Genomic DNA, 20,703 nt, shown 5'->3' on the forward strand with positions numbered 1-20,703 from the left:
GCTGTTGCTCTTCTGTTTTATTCGAGGGCCGTTAGAGCTGCCCTCGAATGCTGTTAGTACATCTTTTTGCGCCCGTGTGTTCTTGTCTGGTGGTAATCTGAGTTGAGTTTGGCAGGTCCTGCACTAGCTGATTTCGTGTGTGTGTTAGGATTTGACTGCAATGTGGGTGCTATTGCTAGGCTTTGGTTGTTCGCGGGTCCAACTCCATTGACGGTTGAAAGCAGACTAGAGGTCTGGGTGACAGACAATTGGATTGAATCCCTGTTGCCTGCTATTTTCATTCCTGTTCCTCGTGGCTTGAAGAGAGGGTAAACTTTATTGGCCTTACTGATTTTAAGGTGTTGTTTGTTTGAGTCGTCATTGTTCATTTGGTCTTTGGTTGCTTTATTTTTGGCCTTTTATAAACGTTCTTTTGATGTTTTAGAGAGTAGCCTTGTCCAGTGGGCTATATTGTTATGCACAGTTTCCTCATTTGTGTTTTTTTTTATCCTCAGTCCCCATTGTAGTGTTGGGGGTAAGTGCATTCTCTAATGGGGACTCCGATGTGCCTGCACCGGGTCAAAATTAATTGTGTCTTGATCTAGTGGGGGGCTTGCCCGGGTTAGTGTTGGAGAGCGTGGCTTTGAACCCTGGTAGATTTGAGAATCTCTGGGTGGGGGCATAATTCTTCTGTGATGTTATGACAGTCACAAGGAGATATTACTTTGCCAGTTTGACTCGCACCTTGCTCATGTTTCTCCATACTGATGAATCTGGCCTTCATGTTGGCGATGGACGTAGCTAATACTTGAATCAGCTCCAATTGTGATTCTAATTTCTCTGATTTCAATGTTAGAGCTTTTATTGTAGCCACCAGAGACATGTTGATTGTGGCCAGTAATTCACGTTGCTCCTTAGGGGATTGTGGCGTTGACGAAGGTGATCTATTGTAAGTGCTCTTGTCCCATGTAAGGCTGTGATCCTGAGGCTGGGTTGGCGGAGATTTGCATTGTTCCAATGCAGTGATGGAGTCTTCAACAGTGTTGTGGCCTTCAGGGGCGGGTGCCACATGCTTGGCTTCGTGGGAGGTTTTTGAGTTCCATTCAATGCCTGTTGGCTCTATTGGGATAAAACATGCCCTGCTCTTGCCCTCCAGTGATCGGAGAGTGCTTAATTCCTGCAATGGTTCATAATAGATTTGGGCCATAGTTTTGAGTGACGGCTTCAAATGAATAGTGAGGTTGTGTTGGTCCTGGTGCTGTGGGATTTTTGCCTGTGGTGCTTCAGTACTGGCATCTACACTGTTGTCTTCTTAATTTGATGTGAGGATAAATTCTGCAAAAATGCTGTCTGATGAGCTTGCAGAGGAGATTTTAATTATTGAGGTAGCTAGATTATGATCCTCCAGTGTGGGTGTCATCGTATTGCTTTTAGGGTGGGTGGTGTGTTTAACACTACCTGCAGAGATATTGCGTCACCTGTGGCACCTGGGATTTGTATTGATTGTGCATTAAGGAAGGGGTTGAGGCAACTCTTTTGCTCAAGACATAATTGATTAGAGCATTCTTGCCGGCTGTGGATATCCTACCACTTTGCTTGAGACTTATGCTGGATGTGGAAATTGCTTTTGGGGCACCAGAGGACTTGGTGGTGGTGATGTCTCCAAGTTGCTTGTGATCCCTGTCGCTGTTTTCACGTGATGTCATAGCGGAACTTGTAGGAACTGGGCCCCCTTGGAGTGCGGTTGGCACTTCTTGTAATTGGGCAGGGCCCAATTACATGAAGTGGACCTAGAGACAGTTTTGTGACATTGGTTCCTAATGAATTGTGCATGTGAGGGTGGGACCATTTTCTGTTGGTCAGAGCCTTCATACAATACTGGTAAAATAATCTGTGGGACAATTTCCACCCAAGAGGAATGGGGGTTGAAATATGTTGCTCCTACTAGATCTCTCCGTGCGCTGTCGCTCAAAGTTGGATCTGGATAGGGTTGACGGTATCTGGTGTGGTTTTTCATTTTTGTTTTCCTTTTTCTTCTTTTTTCTCTCCTGGTGGGTGTGTGGCCCTTGGCACCCCCTCCTACGGAACAGTGACCCTCCATTTTGGTTTGATGACTAGCATTAGGAGCACGGGCACTGGACCATAACTAGCTTCTGGTCCCCCCCCCCCTCTATTTTGTTGAGACAGATCCTTTATGGTGCCCTAAGGGAGTCGGGTTGATAAGCACTGGATCATTGAGACGCGGGCATGCGGGAGCAAGCGGGACACACAACTTCCCGCAAGCCGCACCCAGCACTAGCTAGTCCGCTTCTGCGACGTGAACGGGGCACCCTCTTTGTGGCAGCCAGCTATGACTACCATGCTCTCCCCTGGTTTTGGATATGCAAAAAACTGAAAAAGCTTGGCTTTGGCTATAATATTAGAGACATCGAGCTCGGTCATGGGGCGGAAGTTGTACCAGGAGGTGTTATTTTTCAGTTGTAGGATAGGAGGTATAGAAGCAGGTGAGGATGGAATGGGTACGAGGTTGGAAGAATGAGGTGGAAGGGGTGTTGCAGACCAAGAGGTATTGTAGAAGAAAGCGCCGTAGGCAAATTGGGGGTTGGGAGGGTCCTGGATTTGATGGAAGGATTGATCAATTTTGTCAATTTTTTCCGAGAAGAAGCTGGCAATTTCCTCACATTTCGTGAATGACGCCTTCATCTCTAGGGGGGCCGAAGATGTTTGTTTTCTAACAATGTTAAAAAGTTATCAAGGCCTGTTTTTGGCCCTATCAAGTTGAGTACGGAAAAAGGCTGCCTTTTCGTTAAAAATGTGTTTCCTATCGGTGGATCTAGCAGCTCTGAGGAGGGCAAGGTGAGAGGGAGAAGCGTATTGTCTCCATGTTCATTCTGCCATTCTAAGCTGACGTCTTTCATTATTCAGTTCGGGATTGAACCATGATTTGGAGTGGATTTTTCTTTGTTGTTTAGGTTTAAGGGGACCAACTTGGTCTAGGACCTCACTTACGGTCTTATTGAAAGGGTTAGTGAACTCAGTAGCATTTTGGGAGTGTGGAGTGAGATGAAGTTGAGCTTGTAGTTTATCCTCAAGTACACGTGGTGGGATTTGTTTAAGGTTTCTGATCCATTTCGTAGGTTTGTTATTTATTGTAGTGGGCGGAAGGGCTCTGGTAGCTATCTTAAACAGAATCAGGTGATAATCAGACCAGTCAATAGGGATGATATTGGTGAGGGAGGCCAAATCAGTGATGGAGATGATCGCATCGAGTGTGGCCCCTTTGATGTGGGTAGGTTTGTGGCATAATTGCTTGAGGTCATTCAACTCAAGAAGGCTGATGAGACGTATGACCGGGAGATCAGTTACATTATTCCAGTAGATGTTGAAATCTCCTAAAAAGAGTTTTTTTGAGTCTGAAAGGGGGGCGTGAGTGAGAAGATCGGATAGTTCATCAGCGAAAAATAGAGGTTCACCCGGAGGGTGGTAGATGTTATGAAATCTAATCGGGGCGGAGCCCTTGACCGTGAGTTCAACGCCAGGGTGTTCAAAAGTTAGGTGATCCCTGTTCTGTAAAAGAGAGAGTTGAAAATCAGACTTATGGATTATTGCAAGTCCACCTCCTTTTCTGTCTGGTCTGTCTTGTCTAATGATGGAGTAGGCGGGGGTGGCGAGTAGGTCCTGAATGGCCGTCGAGTGATCATTAAGCCAGGTTTCAGTGAGGAAGGCGATGTCAATAGCCTCACTGAGGATCGTTCCTGATAATTCAGTCGTATGCAGTTGACAAGCATGCAGGAAAGGTGAGTTGGGGTGTCATTGGCGAGTTTAAGGGAGTGTATGGTGGTGAGTTGTGAAGGGGTTCTGGGGGAACTGGGTGGGGCAGGGATTCTATTTATGCCCAAAATAACTGGGATGTTGGAGTAAGGGGGTTGGTTAGTGATAAGAGGTTTAGGAAGGTAGGAGTTACAGAGGTTGATTAGGTCAGGTGTGGAGAGGTAGCTTACCGTGCAGAGTGGTCTATGCGTTTGACTGCAAAGGGGTTTGGTCAACCATAGGGTAGTTTGGGGGCAGTTATGGGAGAGAGAGCAAGGGGTTTCAGTGAGGATGGGGTGGTCCTGGCATAGAGGGAGTTGAAAGCCTCTCTAAGATGAGTTAGTTCGATAGTCATGGCTGAGAGTTTAGATTCAATGTTGAGAAGAGACTGTGTAATAATATTGGTCGGGAGATCAGATGAGATGTGCGAAGGGGATGAGGAAGGGTTAGTGTTAGCTGTGGGAGTTGATCCTACTGGAGGTGGTCCAGGGGTAGATAAGTGAGTCAGGGAGTTGTTAGAGGGCGAATTAAGCAGTCCAACAGTTGGAGTATAAGGGAGAGGTGTGTGGGTGTGCAAGGTGATAGTGGGAGATTTGGGGCTTGAGGAAAGGTCTGGGGTGATAGTGAGAGATTTGGGGCTTGAGGAAAGGTCTGGGGAGAGTCGGACGGGTGAGAGAAGGTAGGGCGAGGTGTAGGATACAACGTGGCGTGCGAGTGATGACCTCTTAGTTGGTGAGACAGTAGATGGAGAATTGAGTGTAGGTTCTGTGAAGGTGGATGGGGCAGGAGGGGAGAAGTTAATGGTCACGGCGGGTTGGGGGGCAGTGTCTGTACCGGGGTGTCTAGATGTGGAGTGTCTGGTAGTGTGGGTGATGTGGGGGTAAAAGAAGGTTGGTAGAGTTGATAGGATAAGTAACTGAAGTGATTCTTACAAATATTGAGGTGGAATTCGGAAGCTTGTATGAGAATGTTACCAGATTTAAATATGGAAATGTCAATTTCACCGTGAAAGGAAGGGGATGGCGCACTTGACAATTTAAAACCGTATGGAATATTGCCTGATTTAGAGATTGTAAGGTGGAGAAGAAACATGCTTTTCCATTTAGAAGGGCGTTTGGAGAAGAAAATAAGGTTTGTTTTATTTGGAGAGGTCGAGCTGTAGTAGGCGTCAACTATTAAAGTTTCAGGGTGACGAATCAGTAGTCTATGTTTGAAATTCTTCTTAGCATTTTTAGAGAGATTACACGGGTATAAGATGTTCCATGAGTTGGGGCCATGTTTAGAGAGCGCAGGATCAGAGGGAGTAGAGGGGAAATTGGGGTGGGACATGGTCTGACACAATGGGAAGGGGGGCAGAAGGAACAGGAAGGAAATATGGAAACAAGCAGAGTAGGGTGGGGATAATTAGAGAGAGGGAGAGTCAGCGTTTTGGGAGATAAGGGGAGAGAATCATCCTAAAAAATCAACAAATCAATAAGAACAAAAATAAGAAAACATCAAAATCTCCTATAATCCCTTCCCATCGTTGTATATCAGCCTGGTGCCCTGCAAATTCCCCATCCACACTAATCAAAATGACTACAGACCTGCAAGTGCCTGACCAGCTAATGCATGCCTGATCCTTGGAATGTGGGTGCAGCCCTGGCTCTCCCTCACACTCTGCCCCAGTCACCATCGGCCACACAATTGTATGACTTCCCCTCCTCATCCACGCCCCTGCACTAGCATTTAGTATCCCTGACATGCATCTAGATTCAGCAGCGGTATACTGTGCATTGCTGCCCTGCTTCAAGAATCCTTTGGAGTCCCAGACTTTTCGTAGAGATCAACTGCTGGAAGAAGCTCTGAGTGGCAAGGACATGCTCTCACAGATGAAAATGACCCAGAAGTCCCTCTGCTTCCATCTCCTAGGTTTACGAATCTCTGACAATGAACATGCTAAGACTGAACATTGTGAATGCTTGTAATCCTCGACAGAAATCATATTCTGCAATTAACACATTTTTCTCCTCTCTAAGGCCCTCTTGGGCAATTAAGGATTGTAAAGCATGTGAGACAGCGCAGAGCTGAACAGTCAAAGAAACTGAGAATTGTGAGCCTTATTTCCTGTCCTCACTGAACATAAACGTTCCTTAGTGTACACAAAATTCTTATCTGCTCGATTTAAAGAGATAGCAGTGGGAGGCACATGTTCTTCGCACAACCAACTTTCAAGAGTAAGCACTCGCTGATTCTTCTCCCTGGCCACCTCCTGAAAGTCATAGTCCCAAACAGAGGTTGTATGTGGCTTCAATGATTTTACAGACAGCAGCAGTTCTTGCCACTATTATTTCTTAGTCACCCTTTATTTCTAGAGTCCTAGTCAGTAGGCCTGATGGGCTCTGTGTCTTTGAGTATGGCTGAGATTGTGAATCTTCCTACAGTCACTGCAGAACAGAATAGATATGTTTTCTTACTGCATTGAATATGGCCCTATAATTGTTTAATCAGTTCAATATTTTTGTATTTCTCTCGTGGTGTTTATTTCATGATTTCACTTGTGATGTTTTTTTCATGAAGTACTTAGTTATCTGCTGTTGTATTGAACAATTTTGTCAAAATAACATTTTCTGAACAGTGTGACAAGTTAGTACTAAACGTCTGGGAATCGTGAGCTGGTACAAGAATGAGTGGAATATTTGTCACCAACATATATATCATTGGCTTTAGTGGGAATATTGACTGTAGTTCACATGTTTGTACTCAGCAAATAGAGGTAAGAGACATTTTAATAAATAGATTCCAAGATTTTGCAGAGTCTGCCCTAGTATATTACGAACTGAGATGCAATCACTTAATTCTGTATAGTTTAGAATAGTAAAAGAGAGTGAGTTAGGGCAGAGACATTTCACTACTTAATGCATGTAAATACACTAAGCAACTGGAGCATATTCCATTGGAGGTGGGTTGTAGTCAAGGGATCACGAGATAAATTATCAGGGAAGACGCAGTAGTAGCTCAAGAGGTACTCTTCTGCAGGAAGGTGAGACTTGCACTCAGCTACAGAACTGGTTGGCCACATCAGAAGAAGTGTTAAAACTGCTCTGGAGCACACATGGGAAGCAGTATGTAGTAGTGTGATAACAAAGATAGATATAGCAAATAGTTTTAAGATTGAGGTATATGTGTGAGGTGAGTGATTACCACAATTTTTATATATGCGTCTGATGCCTCCGATCTGACTTGCCATGTGGTGCCTGTCTGGTAAACTCATATTAACTGTGAAATTGAGAAGAATCAAAGATAAAAATTCTATATATTTTATGGAAATGAGCGTACAAGAATGTTATCTGTATCTTTCAAATTTCGATTCATTACCCGTTTGCTGACTTTGGAATCTCGCTGTTTTACTATAAAGGCAGCCGTTCTGTTTTCTGTAGGTCTCCACAAGGCTTTTTTCACTTCTTTGTTTCGTAAACCATAGATGAGTGGATTCAATAGAGGGATAGCGTTAACATACACAATGCTCACCATCTTGTTTTCGTCCATGGAGTAGTTTGAAATTGGCCTCACGTAGATGCCCAGGATGGATGAGTAGAACAAGACTACAACCATGAGGTGGGAGGAGCAGGTGGTGAAGGCCTTGCGTTTCCCAGCTGTGGAGCGTATCCTCAGTATGGTGGTGATGATAAACACATAGGACGTAAGCGTCAACAGGAAGGGGCTGAACCCAAATATTGTACCTTCGGTATAATTAAATAATTCCATACGGGCAATCCCAGAACAAGATTTCATCATTAATGCTGACGCATCACAGAAAAAATGATTAATTTCTCTTGTCCCGCAGAAAGTTGATTGTGATAAAAGGACGGTGTGGGCTAAAGGTATGACGGATCCTAAAAGCCAGCAGCCAACAGCCAGCACCAGACAGACAGTCTTGTTCATGATGACTGTGTAACGCAACGGGTTACAGATCGCCACGTACCTGTCATAAGCCATGGCAGACAGAAGATACAACTCCACAACGGTGAAGAGCAGGAAAAAGTACATTTGAGTGATGCAGGCACAAAAGGAAATACCTTTTCTTTGCGTCAAAATCATCTGTAGCATTTTGGGAACTGTTACTGATATGCAACAAATTTCCAAAAAAGATAAATTGACGAGAAAGAAGTACATAGGCGTTTGAAGGCGGGGATGAAAGCATATCACACATATAACAGTAGAGTTTCCCAGGAGGACCCCAATATAAATTAAGAAAAACACAACGAACAAAGGAATCTGTAAATTTGGGATGTCAGAAAGTCCTAGAACAACAAACTCACTGTTGACGGTGTGATTACTTATCTCCATTAAACTGTTCTTGAATTACCTCTGAAAAGAGAAAACAGTAAAAAAAATCCGATATTATTTAAAAAACGTGAAAAGCCAACGAACATCCAAACTTCTAATCGTCTAGTGCTACAGTTAATAGATGGTTTACTTTCATCGGGCCACCACTTTTAAAGTCTTGTGCTTTCCTGTTATTGCTCATTGTTTTCATGTATGTCAGTCAACTCAGTTGGCCTATTGAACTTACCTAAGACTACATCCTTCAGGCTGCACTATTTTGTTTACTAGGGAAGCGATATGATGGGATATATCTGACTGAATAGATTGGTTAGTGGATTTGTAATCTCCACCATATTACTTTGATGCTGTCCACTGTAACCATGGTATTGTCTGTCTGTCAAAGAATTCCAGTGACTTCCTTTCTTTGAGACCAAGGGGCATATTTCTGAGCTCATTTGTGACCGCTCTTATACCACCCAATGTGGTGAAAAAGCGACTCAAATGAACAAGCATTTGCAATGCAATAGGTCTCGCATTATAAAAGTGTGAGCAGTTGGCATTGCTAATAATAATGCAACACTAGCTATTGGCATTGTAAATGATAATGGCATTTATTTAGGTGTTTTGTTTTATAAAATAGATAAAAAAGGCATTGTCATGAATAATGCCAATAGCTTAAACTTTTTCCAAATGCGAGACCTATTGCATTGCAAATGCTTGTTTCTTTTTAAATATGCCCTTGCTGCTCTCATCTGGAATCAAGGTTTGCTGATTCTAATGTCCAGCAACAGATTGCTGCTCTGCTGCTGCCATGGAGCCTATGAGCTGCTAGCAAAAGCAGCAAGTTAAGTTGAAATAACATGTTTCTCTTTTTATGTATGCATTTATATGTTTGTGAGTGATTGAAAATTAATGGGATTGAGTGAGAGTGCGCATGAGTGTGGTGCAAGAGTAAAAGTGAGTGAGAATCTAAGTTTGGGTGTATAACAATAAGTCAGTGAGTATGAGGAAGTAAGTGGAGTGCATTAGGAGTGAGTGATTGGAGATTGTGAGAGGCAGTGAAAGGGAGTCCAGGGTGTAGCTATCTATGCTGCAGCAGGTGCAGTTGCACCAGGGCACTCAGTGAGTGAGAAAGGGTGAGTGTGTTTAATTGTTTCTAAGTGAAAAAGAGAACAGACGAGTATGAGTACATTTGTATGTGTGCAACAATAAGTGGAAGTGAGTAAATGAGAACGAGTAAGCGAGATAATGTGAGTTACAGTGAGTGAGGGGGAGAGAGTAAATGTCAGTGAGGCAAATTTTGAAAAAATGGGGTGAGCGCCGGGCAGGTATTACGCCTCACAACTTTCAAAAATCACCAGCCACCACTGATGCTGGGACCGACTGTTGACTGAAGGGACGCTGCAGGGGTGGACACATAGGTCAGAAGCAGTCATATTGACTTCAGTGCAATACGCTGATCAACGACGGAGCGGATATTTTGACAGTAGTCACAGGGACACTCTCCTATCTAGTGGCTCCCTAAAATCAGTCTTTTAAGTGTGCGTTGACTGACTTTTGATTTTTATAAAGATCTCCCGTGACCTTTTGAGGAATGGCCGCCTGAGTTATTAAAATATTTTTCTTTCCTATGTTTTCTGCTACTCCTAACAATACATTTACCCACCGCAGTTCAATTAGGAGGAGTCTAGGACTGTTTCTTTCTTAACTATGAATATATAGGGTCCCTTGGATCTGATGTTTAAAGACTTAAACCAGTTTATAAACGCTCATGACGTAGCATAACTGTGTGCGAGTCTCCTGGCCACATGACTGACAATCATCATTGTTCTCTTTGAGGGAGACTATTGTAGTATGCTTCAAACCCTTTAAAACAATCACTTGGTGAGGGCGTGCATGCTCGAACAGCACTTACCGAATCCAAGCTGCTCTTGCTCAACTCTGGCGCTTCAGATACGGTTGGGCAAACACTAACTGCGGCGAATACCGAAGTTTACCTCCCTGTCACTACGGCCAGCGAACGCATGGTATCTGCAAAACAGGCTGCATTTCCGTCTAACAGTCAGTGAAGCCGCAGAAATAAACCACGGTGAAGGAGGGGTCTGCTGGGGGAGGAGACTTGAGTAGATAGGGCCGCGACTAATTGGTATTATATGGAGGATCGTAGATCCCTTGCAGGATTCGGAGATGTGCTCTATTGGCCAGCTCCAACGGCTCTTCTGTGGCTACGCCCCCTCAAGCAGCGAGACCCTCAGCTCTGCCTGCGTGGGCAGACAGAAGCAGCAGACCCCCGAGCAAACTATTTGTTTATCTTGACATCATCAATGATCATGGTCAAACGACAAATAGAATGAGGTCTGTCGGCTTAAACTGCCGCCTTTGATGCAGGAAACCAGGGTTTGAGCCTCGAGATCGCGTCCACATCCTGTAATTTTGGGCAAATCACTTAATCTCCCCGTGGCTCAATATGTAATGTAAATACGATGCTCATGTACAGCGCTCCAATACCTTCGGGTCGAGTTCGCGCTATATAAAAGATGCCCCAAAAAAAATAAACCTCGTGGGAAATTAAATAAGCATAAGGTCTCGCATTTCCGTGATTTTGACCTTTTTGGCGTTGTAAATGACAATGCCTTTTATTTACGTGTTTAAAAAACCTGCAATTATAAAAGGCATTGTCATTTACAATACCAATAGGTCAAAGTTTCGAAAATGCGAGACCTATTGCATTGCAAATGCTTGATATGTGTATCAGTGGCAAAGAAAGCAGGCACCCGTGTTAATGTGAAAGCTGGTGTTCATTTTTGTAATCCTTAAGCAGGCGCCATGCTGTAAACACAATGCGCGGTGCCCATGGGCAGAACAGAGATGGGCTTCGAGTCACAGGCGCCATTAGTGAATTTGTGTTAATTTCTGCAGCTGCGCATAACAAAATAATTAAGCGGATGCCGTTTTCTAACTGAAGGTGCCTCGCGCACATCCTAAATGCCTTGAAGGGTAAGTCATGTCTGCAGCAGGACAAAAATAATTGAAGAAAATAATGGTCACGGACTAAATATACATTCCGTGTAACCACACAAGTAACAAGTCCAGTCTGTTTTTAGAAGATAAGTGAAGCACAGAAAACAGGGGTGTTCCTGACTTGGGGAGAGTTGCACAACGGCCGTGAAAGTGAAAGTGATCGCGATCGCGAGATCGCGATCAAACATCAAAGCGGCCGAGCGGCCGCGAAAGTGAAAGACTACGAGTGCTTTCAGGCTGCCAAATGGTGCGCGCGCCCGGCTCACATGCACAGTAGTTGGCGGCCTGAAAGCACTCGTTTGCACTTCCAAAAGTGCTTACTATAAGTATCGCCAGAGCAGCGCTAAAGCGCTGTCTCAGGCGAGACCTAAAAATGAGATTCGTGAAGCCACGCAAGCAAAACCGCGGCAGTACAGCACGGAACAAGTAAATCTGATTTAGAGCCTCTATTTAACAATTCACCACTTTATTGATGGACTGTTGGATAATATAGCACTAGAGCACCGCAGTAACTTAACAGCTTTATTTTGCACAGGACTATGAACACTTATGCACCTTAGCACTACTTTGCACCTGTTCTTGCATGATGGTTACCCTGTTGTATCTAAATGTAAATATTAATATATAACTGTTGTATTCCCATGCTCGATAATGTTTTTATACACATTGTAATGATTTTATTTAATCAAACACTAAATATGCTTACTCACTGTGTTATAATATTGCGCAATCCTAGAGTAGATTCGAGATGCACCTTGCCCCATTTCACTCTTGTTTGCACTGCTCTGAGATGCTACTGAGTTTCTTGAACCTCTATGAGAAGTTCTGCTTCGATAGATTATTGACTTATTGAGCTGATTTTAATGCTGAAGCTTTATGCTTTATGATTTATCTTGTTATCAGAACTCTTTATGGATTCCTTACCGAAACCTTTTCCTTCTCATCCTTGGGTAGGGATTCTCTTTCGTTCATGGAACACATTTAAAGCATTTATTCTGATATAGTGATTACTTTGTTTGATTATCGACAAAACTAATGATTGATATTGATGTCTTTATATGATGACTCTAATGAAAAAATTAATTACTAAAAGATTTAATTAATAAAACCCTTTAAATCATACTTAACTCTCATTATTGACTTACAGTAGATTAGAGATTGTAATGCGAACTTAATGCGATGTACAGCTCCTGGTTAATCTCAGTCAATGACAAAGATCCATCAGCCGTTGAGTAACAGCGGGGATTTCTCCTTGATGAGCAGTAAATTCTTTTTGTAGTAAACTGATTACCTAATTGAGATTCCCGCTCCAACAAACCTCTGGCTTTGAGAATTCAAGATATTCTTTATGCTTTAGGAAACATCCCAATCTCTGCTCATGTCTCAATAAAATAAATCCATGGAAATCCAATCAATTCCTTATGCTAAACTGACGAAAAATAATTCTCTGCATCTCACACAAACGCAAGAACAAATTAGATCTTTCTATTTCAAGCATACTGCTGCAGTGCTTTCCCGATACGATCAGGTCCCGTGAGGTGAGGTGACCCGTTTTTGCTACCAGGGGATCTGCAGGTTTAGGGATACTCATTAACCGCATCTCACTCACCCCTGACAAGAGTTTTTCAAAGACCAGCAGTTTGTACTTCCCAGCCCCCAGTGTAGGAGAGTAGGATCTGCTTCTTATGGTTACCCCCACTTTTTGCGATGTAACACTGTTTTTTGACTTTAGGCTGGCTGGGGCCCTTGTAGCCCAGACCCCGAGCACCTTTTCCACTGAAGATTGCTGGCCTACACTCCCCGAGTGTTCCGTGAGCCAGCCCTTTGTGTGTTCGCTCGAGGCTCCTTCGCGATCCCTGGTCCATCGACTGGTGGGTCTCTTTGAAGGCAACTCTTACTTTAATTAGGCTTCCCTGGTTGCTTCAGACATGCCCTGACTCTCCATCACTTGGGGAGTCCCCAGGACCTTGCTGGTCTGCACTGAAGCATTTCTTCTCTTGCTGCATGGGTTGCTTTTGCCAAGGCTTGTTGTGTCCAATCTGGGCACCGACGCTGCAGCATTTGACATCCTCTGTGGGACAGCTCGAACCCAGCTCCTGGTTGTCCTCGACGCCTCCTGGTCTTTGTGGCTGAAGAGTCAAGCTCCCCCTCTTCGCACCTGAAACACCCGACATCAGTGGGCATTCGTCTATCGTGCCCCTGGTCACTGACAAGTGACCCAGACTCTGTCCCCTCTGCTTTCAGGTTCTTCACATCTTCAATCCAGGCTTGGATCACTTCAGACACTTCTCCTCTTCCCGGCATCAGCACTTTTCAGTCTCCTGCCATTGAAAACAACAACACGACCCAACACCATTTGACACCTATGCACCCGGCTTCCCTGGGTTAGATAACACGAGTAATTCAATTCAGTGCTCCCGTGGGTGTTGGCCCTAGACCCATCTAAGTCCAAAAGGGTTTGTTCCTAGTCCCCCTCTAAGTGTCCTTAAACTTAAAAAATCTCACTGCGACTTTCCCCATAGAAGCTAACGGGAGCTCGCGGCTGTGTTCTCACACTGCACACGGCCCCTAATCCCCTGTGTCACTACCTTGGGTGGTTCCTTGGTGTTCCAGCGATTATACAGGCTCTAGGCCTTGTGTCTAGTTAAGTCGTGGTTCTTATACCACTTTCTTAGTATATGGTTTGGTCCGCCCCTAGGGCCTAACGTGTGTTGTGCTATTTTACTGTAATATTTAAAGTGTAACTTATGTGCTTTTGCTTCTAGCCTCATAAAGAGACTAGAGGGGTGTGTTTAGGAATAAATACATATATTTTATATATATACCTGGTGTGGTCTCCTTTCATTTAGCCACTCAAGAGATTATAGACTGGTAAAACAAGCTGCTTTACATTCCTTCACGACTTATCCTGAAGGCTGCTCTCCATAGCTACCACTAGGATAGCTTTCAATAAAGGTTGTCTTTAATCTATCATCAATAAGGGGTTGTTTGGACTGGTGCAAGGTGCCCACTATCACTAGTGGACAGCATATACCAGGCCAACTTCTCACACCCAGTCTGTTCCATTATCTAGGACTTTCAGGAACATGGCTTTTCTTGCGCATGTATTAGGTTTCACATACCCATCGCTTGTATGGTGCTTGTTTAGGTTATGGCAAACACAAGGAGAAAATGGACGGAGCGCTGAAACTTTTCAGACACTCACCCCCAGTCACAGATCTGGGTTGAATCCTTCATCATTCTATAGCTCACTTCGCCACCTCAGTTCAGACCCAGCCATATGCAAATCAGTCTTGACCCTGTGCCTTATGGGAACAGTCCAGCCCGAACTGCTAAGCCAGGTGTTCCCTGAACCGGAACAAGCATCCTGGGACCGGTTTCTGGGTAACACCAGAATCACAGGATGTTTAACAGCACCGCAACTGTTTGTTTAAATAAAAAAAAATATGGGCACGTAGCTCCCACCCGTGTCCCGTGTAAAAGGCAACTCTCACAGGGGGTAGACACTGCCCGCAGTCTGGTAAAAAGGGGTGAAATAAACAACAAAGCCTCGTTAACATGTGAATGGTCTTTTTAAAGACCTGTGAAGTACTCGGTGCGGCTTGTCAGCTCTGTTATCTCGCACAGCAAGAAACTCCATCTGATTTGAAGCACAATCTTTTGGAGCTGTTGTGTCGCCTTTAGGAGTAAGGGATACATAGTCAAGCAGGAAGGAGAGCGAGAAAGACAAAGCAGCACAGCCCACTAATTAGCCATCCAAGATCTATCATTTTTTTGTCCTAAATTTTTTATTTGTTTTCTAGTACAATATAGACTATATTGTACTAGAAAACGAATAAAATTGTCAATTTAAATAAATGTGGAAAAATACTAGCTGTAGCTTCGTCTTTTGCTTGTGGCAAAAATAAATGTGGATAAATACAGAAAAAATGCCCAAAAAATAAATATGGATAAATACAGACGGAAATGGCAAAAAAATAAATACCATAAAACCGGGAGCCCTAATTATAACACAACTCACACACATCTACAACAAGCCAGGACTATTGGCTTTGGCAATGGTTATTAGCTGTATGAGATAAGTAAGTTAAAAACAATGATTTTGTTGTAAATAATATTGAAAGTGTTTCAATTCTAAAATTATGAGACCGAGTTAACCATGACTGAGGCATCTGAAAGGGGATTTTCAGAGTGTCTCAATAACATAACATGTTTATTTGTAAAGCGCACGTTCACCCCAGCAACGGGGCATCTTGGCGCTGAATAACAGATGTATATTGTTACCCAACTCAATGGTACTCATTTTATCAACCTCAAATGGATGAAAGGCTGAGTGGACCTGCCAGGATTAGAACCTGTGACCATGAGGTCGAACACAGGCCCCTGCAGTGGATGCATTAGTTCATTGAGCCACCAGACCCGGATCAGTCCTGTTCTTCCTTTCAGACCACTTCCCTCTGCAGTCTCTGTTAAACACTTCAGCTCTTTTTCTATTAACATCTTTCTGAAACCCTCCATCTGCATTTCTGACACTTCAACCCTATACTATTACGCACCCTCTTTAAATTTACTCCTGAATTCACTTCATTGCATCACCTTCTTTTCACCTCTCCCAACACACAATGCGCCCACTCATCTGTAAGCGCTGCATTTTCTTTTACTTTTGCCTTTTCAGCATTTTGACAACTGTGTATCTCATTCTCACACATTTGTGCAGACTCACAATTGCAACTGGCACTCATGACCATTGCTCTTGATGGTCTGCAGAGATGCCATGGATTGGATGACCATTTATTCTGAGCATCTTTCTGAACCACCGAGAGCCACTGTGAGAACCTTGCACATCTGTCAGCTTCAGCTCTTGAACTTTCATTCATGGGCTGTTGTAAACACCTTTAGGCAACTCAGTTCAAAGTATGTATATACAAGAGTAATATGTATCACAAAAAAAATACAGAAAGGCAACACCCAAGAAATAAACACTGTTAGGGAATGAGAGATGAAGTAAAACATGTGAAATAAAAACAGGAAGTAAATTGCTGTCTTGGAACACTTTAATGTGTTTTGCATTCATTGTTCAGTGTTCTTTGAAATTAAGGACATGATTATAGGGCCCGATAAGGACCCGTTTCAATGTTTGCTTTCAATTACTACTGGGGTCTGAGACCTGGAGAAAGCCTTGATGGCAGCTCGAGTCACACCAAGCTGCACCATTGCCACTTTTGCTCCAGCCGAAGTCGCAGCTGGCCGCGTATGAGTGCATAGCCTTTGGCATTATTCCTGATCCACTCTGCTGTATTCCCTACCACTGGGATCTGGTGCTGGCTCAAAAGGCCTCTGGACTGGCAGGCCTGCCACTCACTGTCCTAGCAGAGGGACACAAGCATGTCCGCCGCTGCAGCAGTTCATCTGGAGGTGAGCTGTGCATACACAGCTATGCATTCACTAAATGAACACCAAAAGACCAATAGCTGTCCAGCCCTAAAAAGAATTATAGCTATTTAGACTAGCTGGCAACAGGTCTAATGGCACAAGGGTCTCTATTGTTCCAATATGTCATTATCACTACAGGCCCAAGTTCTTAGATACAAATCTGTCCCTTTTTGCCTACATCTTGGACATAGGATTAGGGGTGCGCGGAACTAGCCCAGTTTGACTCTGCCAAATTTTTCAGAATTACATAAGAGATTCCAATGAGTTCCCCTCACTCTGTGGTTGTCTGGTGAGCGGGGCTGATTACTGCCCGCGGCTATAAATAATTGTGTGCACAACGAGCGCGAGTGCTTGGATGAGGCAGGGAAGGAAAAACTCCAGTTGGCATCCAGCTGGCTTGCTGCCAAGGAACGGATTGCTTCACCAGATGAGTGTTTCTGAGGGGAGTGTGGGAAGGGGGGCCACACGTAAAATGCTCTTCTACACCTTTCATTCCCACTTAAACTGCTTTCCTCCTATGAGGTGCCCTGCGGGAAATGGAGGTGAGTCTCACCTACCTCCTTGTGCTGCGCCCTCTGTCCCAGAGTCACAAGAGCTCCCCTCGCCATGGTCTGTGAAAGCAGGGCACTAATCAGGAATGTTGCCCGACTGGCCCCTTCAGAAACAGAACTTATCTCCTCGGCTGGCCCAGGGCCTGAGAACCAGAGATGGATAATCCTACCCCCACAACCCTCTCCCTCAACCCACTCCCCTCGCTGACCGCCCAGACACCCCAGCTCTCTCCCTCCCTCCCTCACTGTCAGGTCGCCAGCTCCCTCAATCGCCATCCAACCCCTGCAGCGCCCCGTGCAGTGCTCTCACCCAGATGCGCAGCTGCAGGTTGTTGACCTTGAAGTGGGTCAGAACCCCCTCGCGGCTCACGGTGTCCTAAAGCTCTAGGGCACTGGAGATAGTGGATCTGTGGCCAGGTTCAACTTTGCCCTGGCCGGTGGTGAAAGCTCCAGCTGTCATGCAGACGCTCAAGGCTGTGCGGGGCCCTGGTGGGGCTCTGTCCATCTCGGGCTCCCAATATGGACGCACACCATGGCCATGACGTGCTGCGGGGCGGCCGAGGGCACCATGGGCCTCATTGCTGCCTCCCGTGCCGGAGAGCACAGAGGCTGCTGTGCTTCCCTATGGATAGGCCTGGCAGAGTAGCAGTTCCTGTGGAGCTACCGGACTTAGAGGGTCCCTGGACCTGGTGGAAGGAGGTTCAACAGCTCAGCAAAACTGCAGGGTACCAGCCCTCTTCTTTGTTACACCTCCACTATGTATCAGGTTTGGATCTGCAGGATGGAGACCCTGTTCAAGCCTTTTTTTGCCCCTCTGAAGTGTCACATGCTCAGGCCCATTTGCAGTTTGGTAGCCGAGGTGCGAGGTCTCACATGCTTGGGATGACTGAGCTGGTTGTTGCATGGAAGGACGTAAGCTAAGGGCCAAAATGGGCAGCTCAGTGTTGTGTATGTTTTTATTTGCATTGTTCAATTATTGTATTAGTTCCTTTAATTGTATGTAGTGGAGCGAGGCATGGAATACTCCTTGTCATTGTCACAAGTTCCAATCCAGTTGCTACTGGTGTCCTGGGGAGGAAGTCGTACTGCCTGGCGCTCACCTGTTTCTTCTTCCTAAATAAATAATACCTTGAACTTTCACCTCGTATTTACCATCATTACACTCAATCCCATTCCGAGTGGAGGAGACTGATCCAATGGGGCAGTAATGATAGAACAAGGTTGGATACAAATAAACAGGAGGGAAAAATCTGTAAATAAAGGATTATGTATATTGAGACCGGTTGGCTCTCTGCAACGAGCTGCATCACTCAGCTGCAGCAGAACGGAGGGAAGTCTTCTTTAGTTATTACCCGTTGCACAGCAATAGTTTTAAGAGTATGTAGGGGAATCACAGTAACAGTTCGAAGTCCTCAGCCACCATCTTTGTATTTATTTCTAGTGCACAACAATGTTAAAATATGTAATACTTAAACGCGCCCACATGAGAGTGCCAGTAAACTCCGCTCTGCCGGCAGCAGGTGGAAGTTTTGATGAACTCTGTGCTCCAGCCGGCGATGCGCAATTTACTGCCTACCCAACATTGGAGGTAATTGTTTTGGGTGCATTTTTCGTAATCTTATCAAGATAAGGTATGTTATATTGTAGGAAAGTCATCCTTTTGCCCCAATCACCTCCATTTTTCGACTGTTTTGGTGGTTACTAACTCTGAAAGTGCCCTGGGCTCTGCTACCCAGGCCCAGGACCAATGCTTTGTCCTCTAAAGGTATAGGGTAATTGGTATAATTCTAATTGGCAAAGACAATCTACATGTAAGTCCCTAGTTTATGGTAGGGAATGTAGGTTAGGAGACCCAAGTTGACTTAATGTACTCAAGTGTGCACTGCTGTGGTGCCTGGTGTCATTTTAAAGCTAGGCCTGCCTTGCAGGCTGTCTTTAAAATAAATAAAATGATATTCAAATTCGACTTTGGAATTAAAAGTACTTCCAAAGTTCAAAACTACCTTTTCATAACTTATAAGTCACCCCTATGGTCTGGCCTATGTGCCCCGAGGGTGCAGTCCATTGTTATAAAAAGCAGGGAGAATATAAAAGATGTTTTATATGCTCTGGTAAGGAAAACAGCCAAAGTCGTTATCCCCTGTTGTAGTGCTGTTAGCCCCAATGGCTAACATGGTAGTCTAACTTTCGATAGGCGCTTATTCAGACTATCAATTTAATGGTTACATTAAATCAAACAAACTTGCCAACATCAGATTTAATATAACTATCACAGGAAAGTAGTTTTAGAGCTTACTGTTCTGAAGTTACCTTTAGCAGACCTTTAGCAGCCTCTTTTGATTGGTCAGCCTTTGATAGTCTTAGCCAAGCTGCTCTCTGAGTAGGTGTGAAGAGGCCTGGGGCTGCAACAATACAGCCATTTTGCAGGAGGTCTCCTTCCTGGAGAACCCAGGGAGAGGAAGGGGTCAGGAGCCTCGGCAGCAAATAGAGGTCACAGAACCTAGACACCCCCACTTCCTTGATCTCTACCCAGATGGGTGCCCCCTAGATTAGATTAAAAGAGGGGCTGAAAGGGGAGTGTGGTCAGTTGTTAGCCACACCTTTGATAATTTACACAGACACACACACCAACGTGAGAATTTCTCCATTTTAGTTTTTTTGGGAGAACAGTGCATTCTCCGCCAAAAATATGCCTCATTACGCAGTGGTCATAGCAGAGGGAGGTAGTGTTGCATGCTACACACCAGAACTTCAGGCCATTCCGATGGGGTGATGCCTAGTCCCTGATCCCAGTGGGCTCTGACGCAGTGGCAATGAATAGACATTGCAAAGACCAAAAGGCATTGCAGTATATTAAAAATGGCCAAATTTTTACCTGAACGCTGTTTTCCACTCATCTCCATCTTTTAATCGTATTAAGTGGTAAGCGCCGTGTAGGCCTATCTTTGTGTAGATAGTGCAGCCACATACTTGATCCAAGAGTAAAGGAATTAAGGACAATATATAGCAATTGTTTATTGTGGCCTTATTGACTGCTCTATAATTGATGCAGGCCAATACTTCCCCATTCGTTTCTAGACAAAAAAAGAGGGGTGATGAAACAAGTGAGGTAGAGTGCCTCATAAAGCCCAGCATTAACAACTTGTCTAGGTATTTCCATAGGTATTATGTTCTTGGATAAGTAAGAGCATACATTCTACTGCAAGGAAATACTGCACCAGGAATGAGGTCAATTCTGCAATCATAAACCCTGTGGGGTGGTAACTGGGTTGCCTGAGCTGCGTCAAAAACGTCAGAAAATTCTTGCTATTCTTGTGGTACTAAATCAAGAGTTGGATTTTGTGTAACTGCCCAACGTACTGGAATAACTGGATATGGAGCTTCTTGGTAACATGTTGTTCTACAAAAAAAAAAAGAATCCAACACTTACGGTTTGCAGAACCCAATCAATCTTTGGATTGTGGAGTTCTAACCATGGTATGCCTAGAATCACACCATAGGTTGGTGTATTGATCAGTCTGACCATTATCACACACCAGGGTTAATGGTATAGTGTTCAACCTCATAAGCCCTGAAGACAGAGCGGAACCATCAACAGCTC

At 44.4% G+C, this 20,703-nt stretch overlaps 1 protein-coding gene across 1 annotated transcript; it reads right to left on the reverse strand.

The window, feature by feature from the left end:
- Window positions 1-7,089: 7,089 nt before the first annotated feature.
- Window positions 7,090-7,878, reverse strand: LOC146825652 (olfactory receptor 5V1-like). The gene has a single exon (XM_085606412.1). The coding sequence runs from the start codon at window positions 7,876-7,878 to the stop codon at window positions 7,090-7,092; it is 789 nt and encodes a 262-aa protein (XP_085462538.1).
- Window positions 7,879-20,703: the final 12,825 nt, after the last annotated feature.

The sequence above is a fragment of the Triturus cristatus genome, chromosome 5_2 (assembly GCF_964204655.1).
Source record: "Triturus cristatus chromosome 5_2, aTriCri1.1, whole genome shotgun sequence".
Lineage (NCBI taxonomy): Eukaryota > Metazoa > Chordata > Amphibia > Caudata > Salamandridae > Triturus > Triturus cristatus.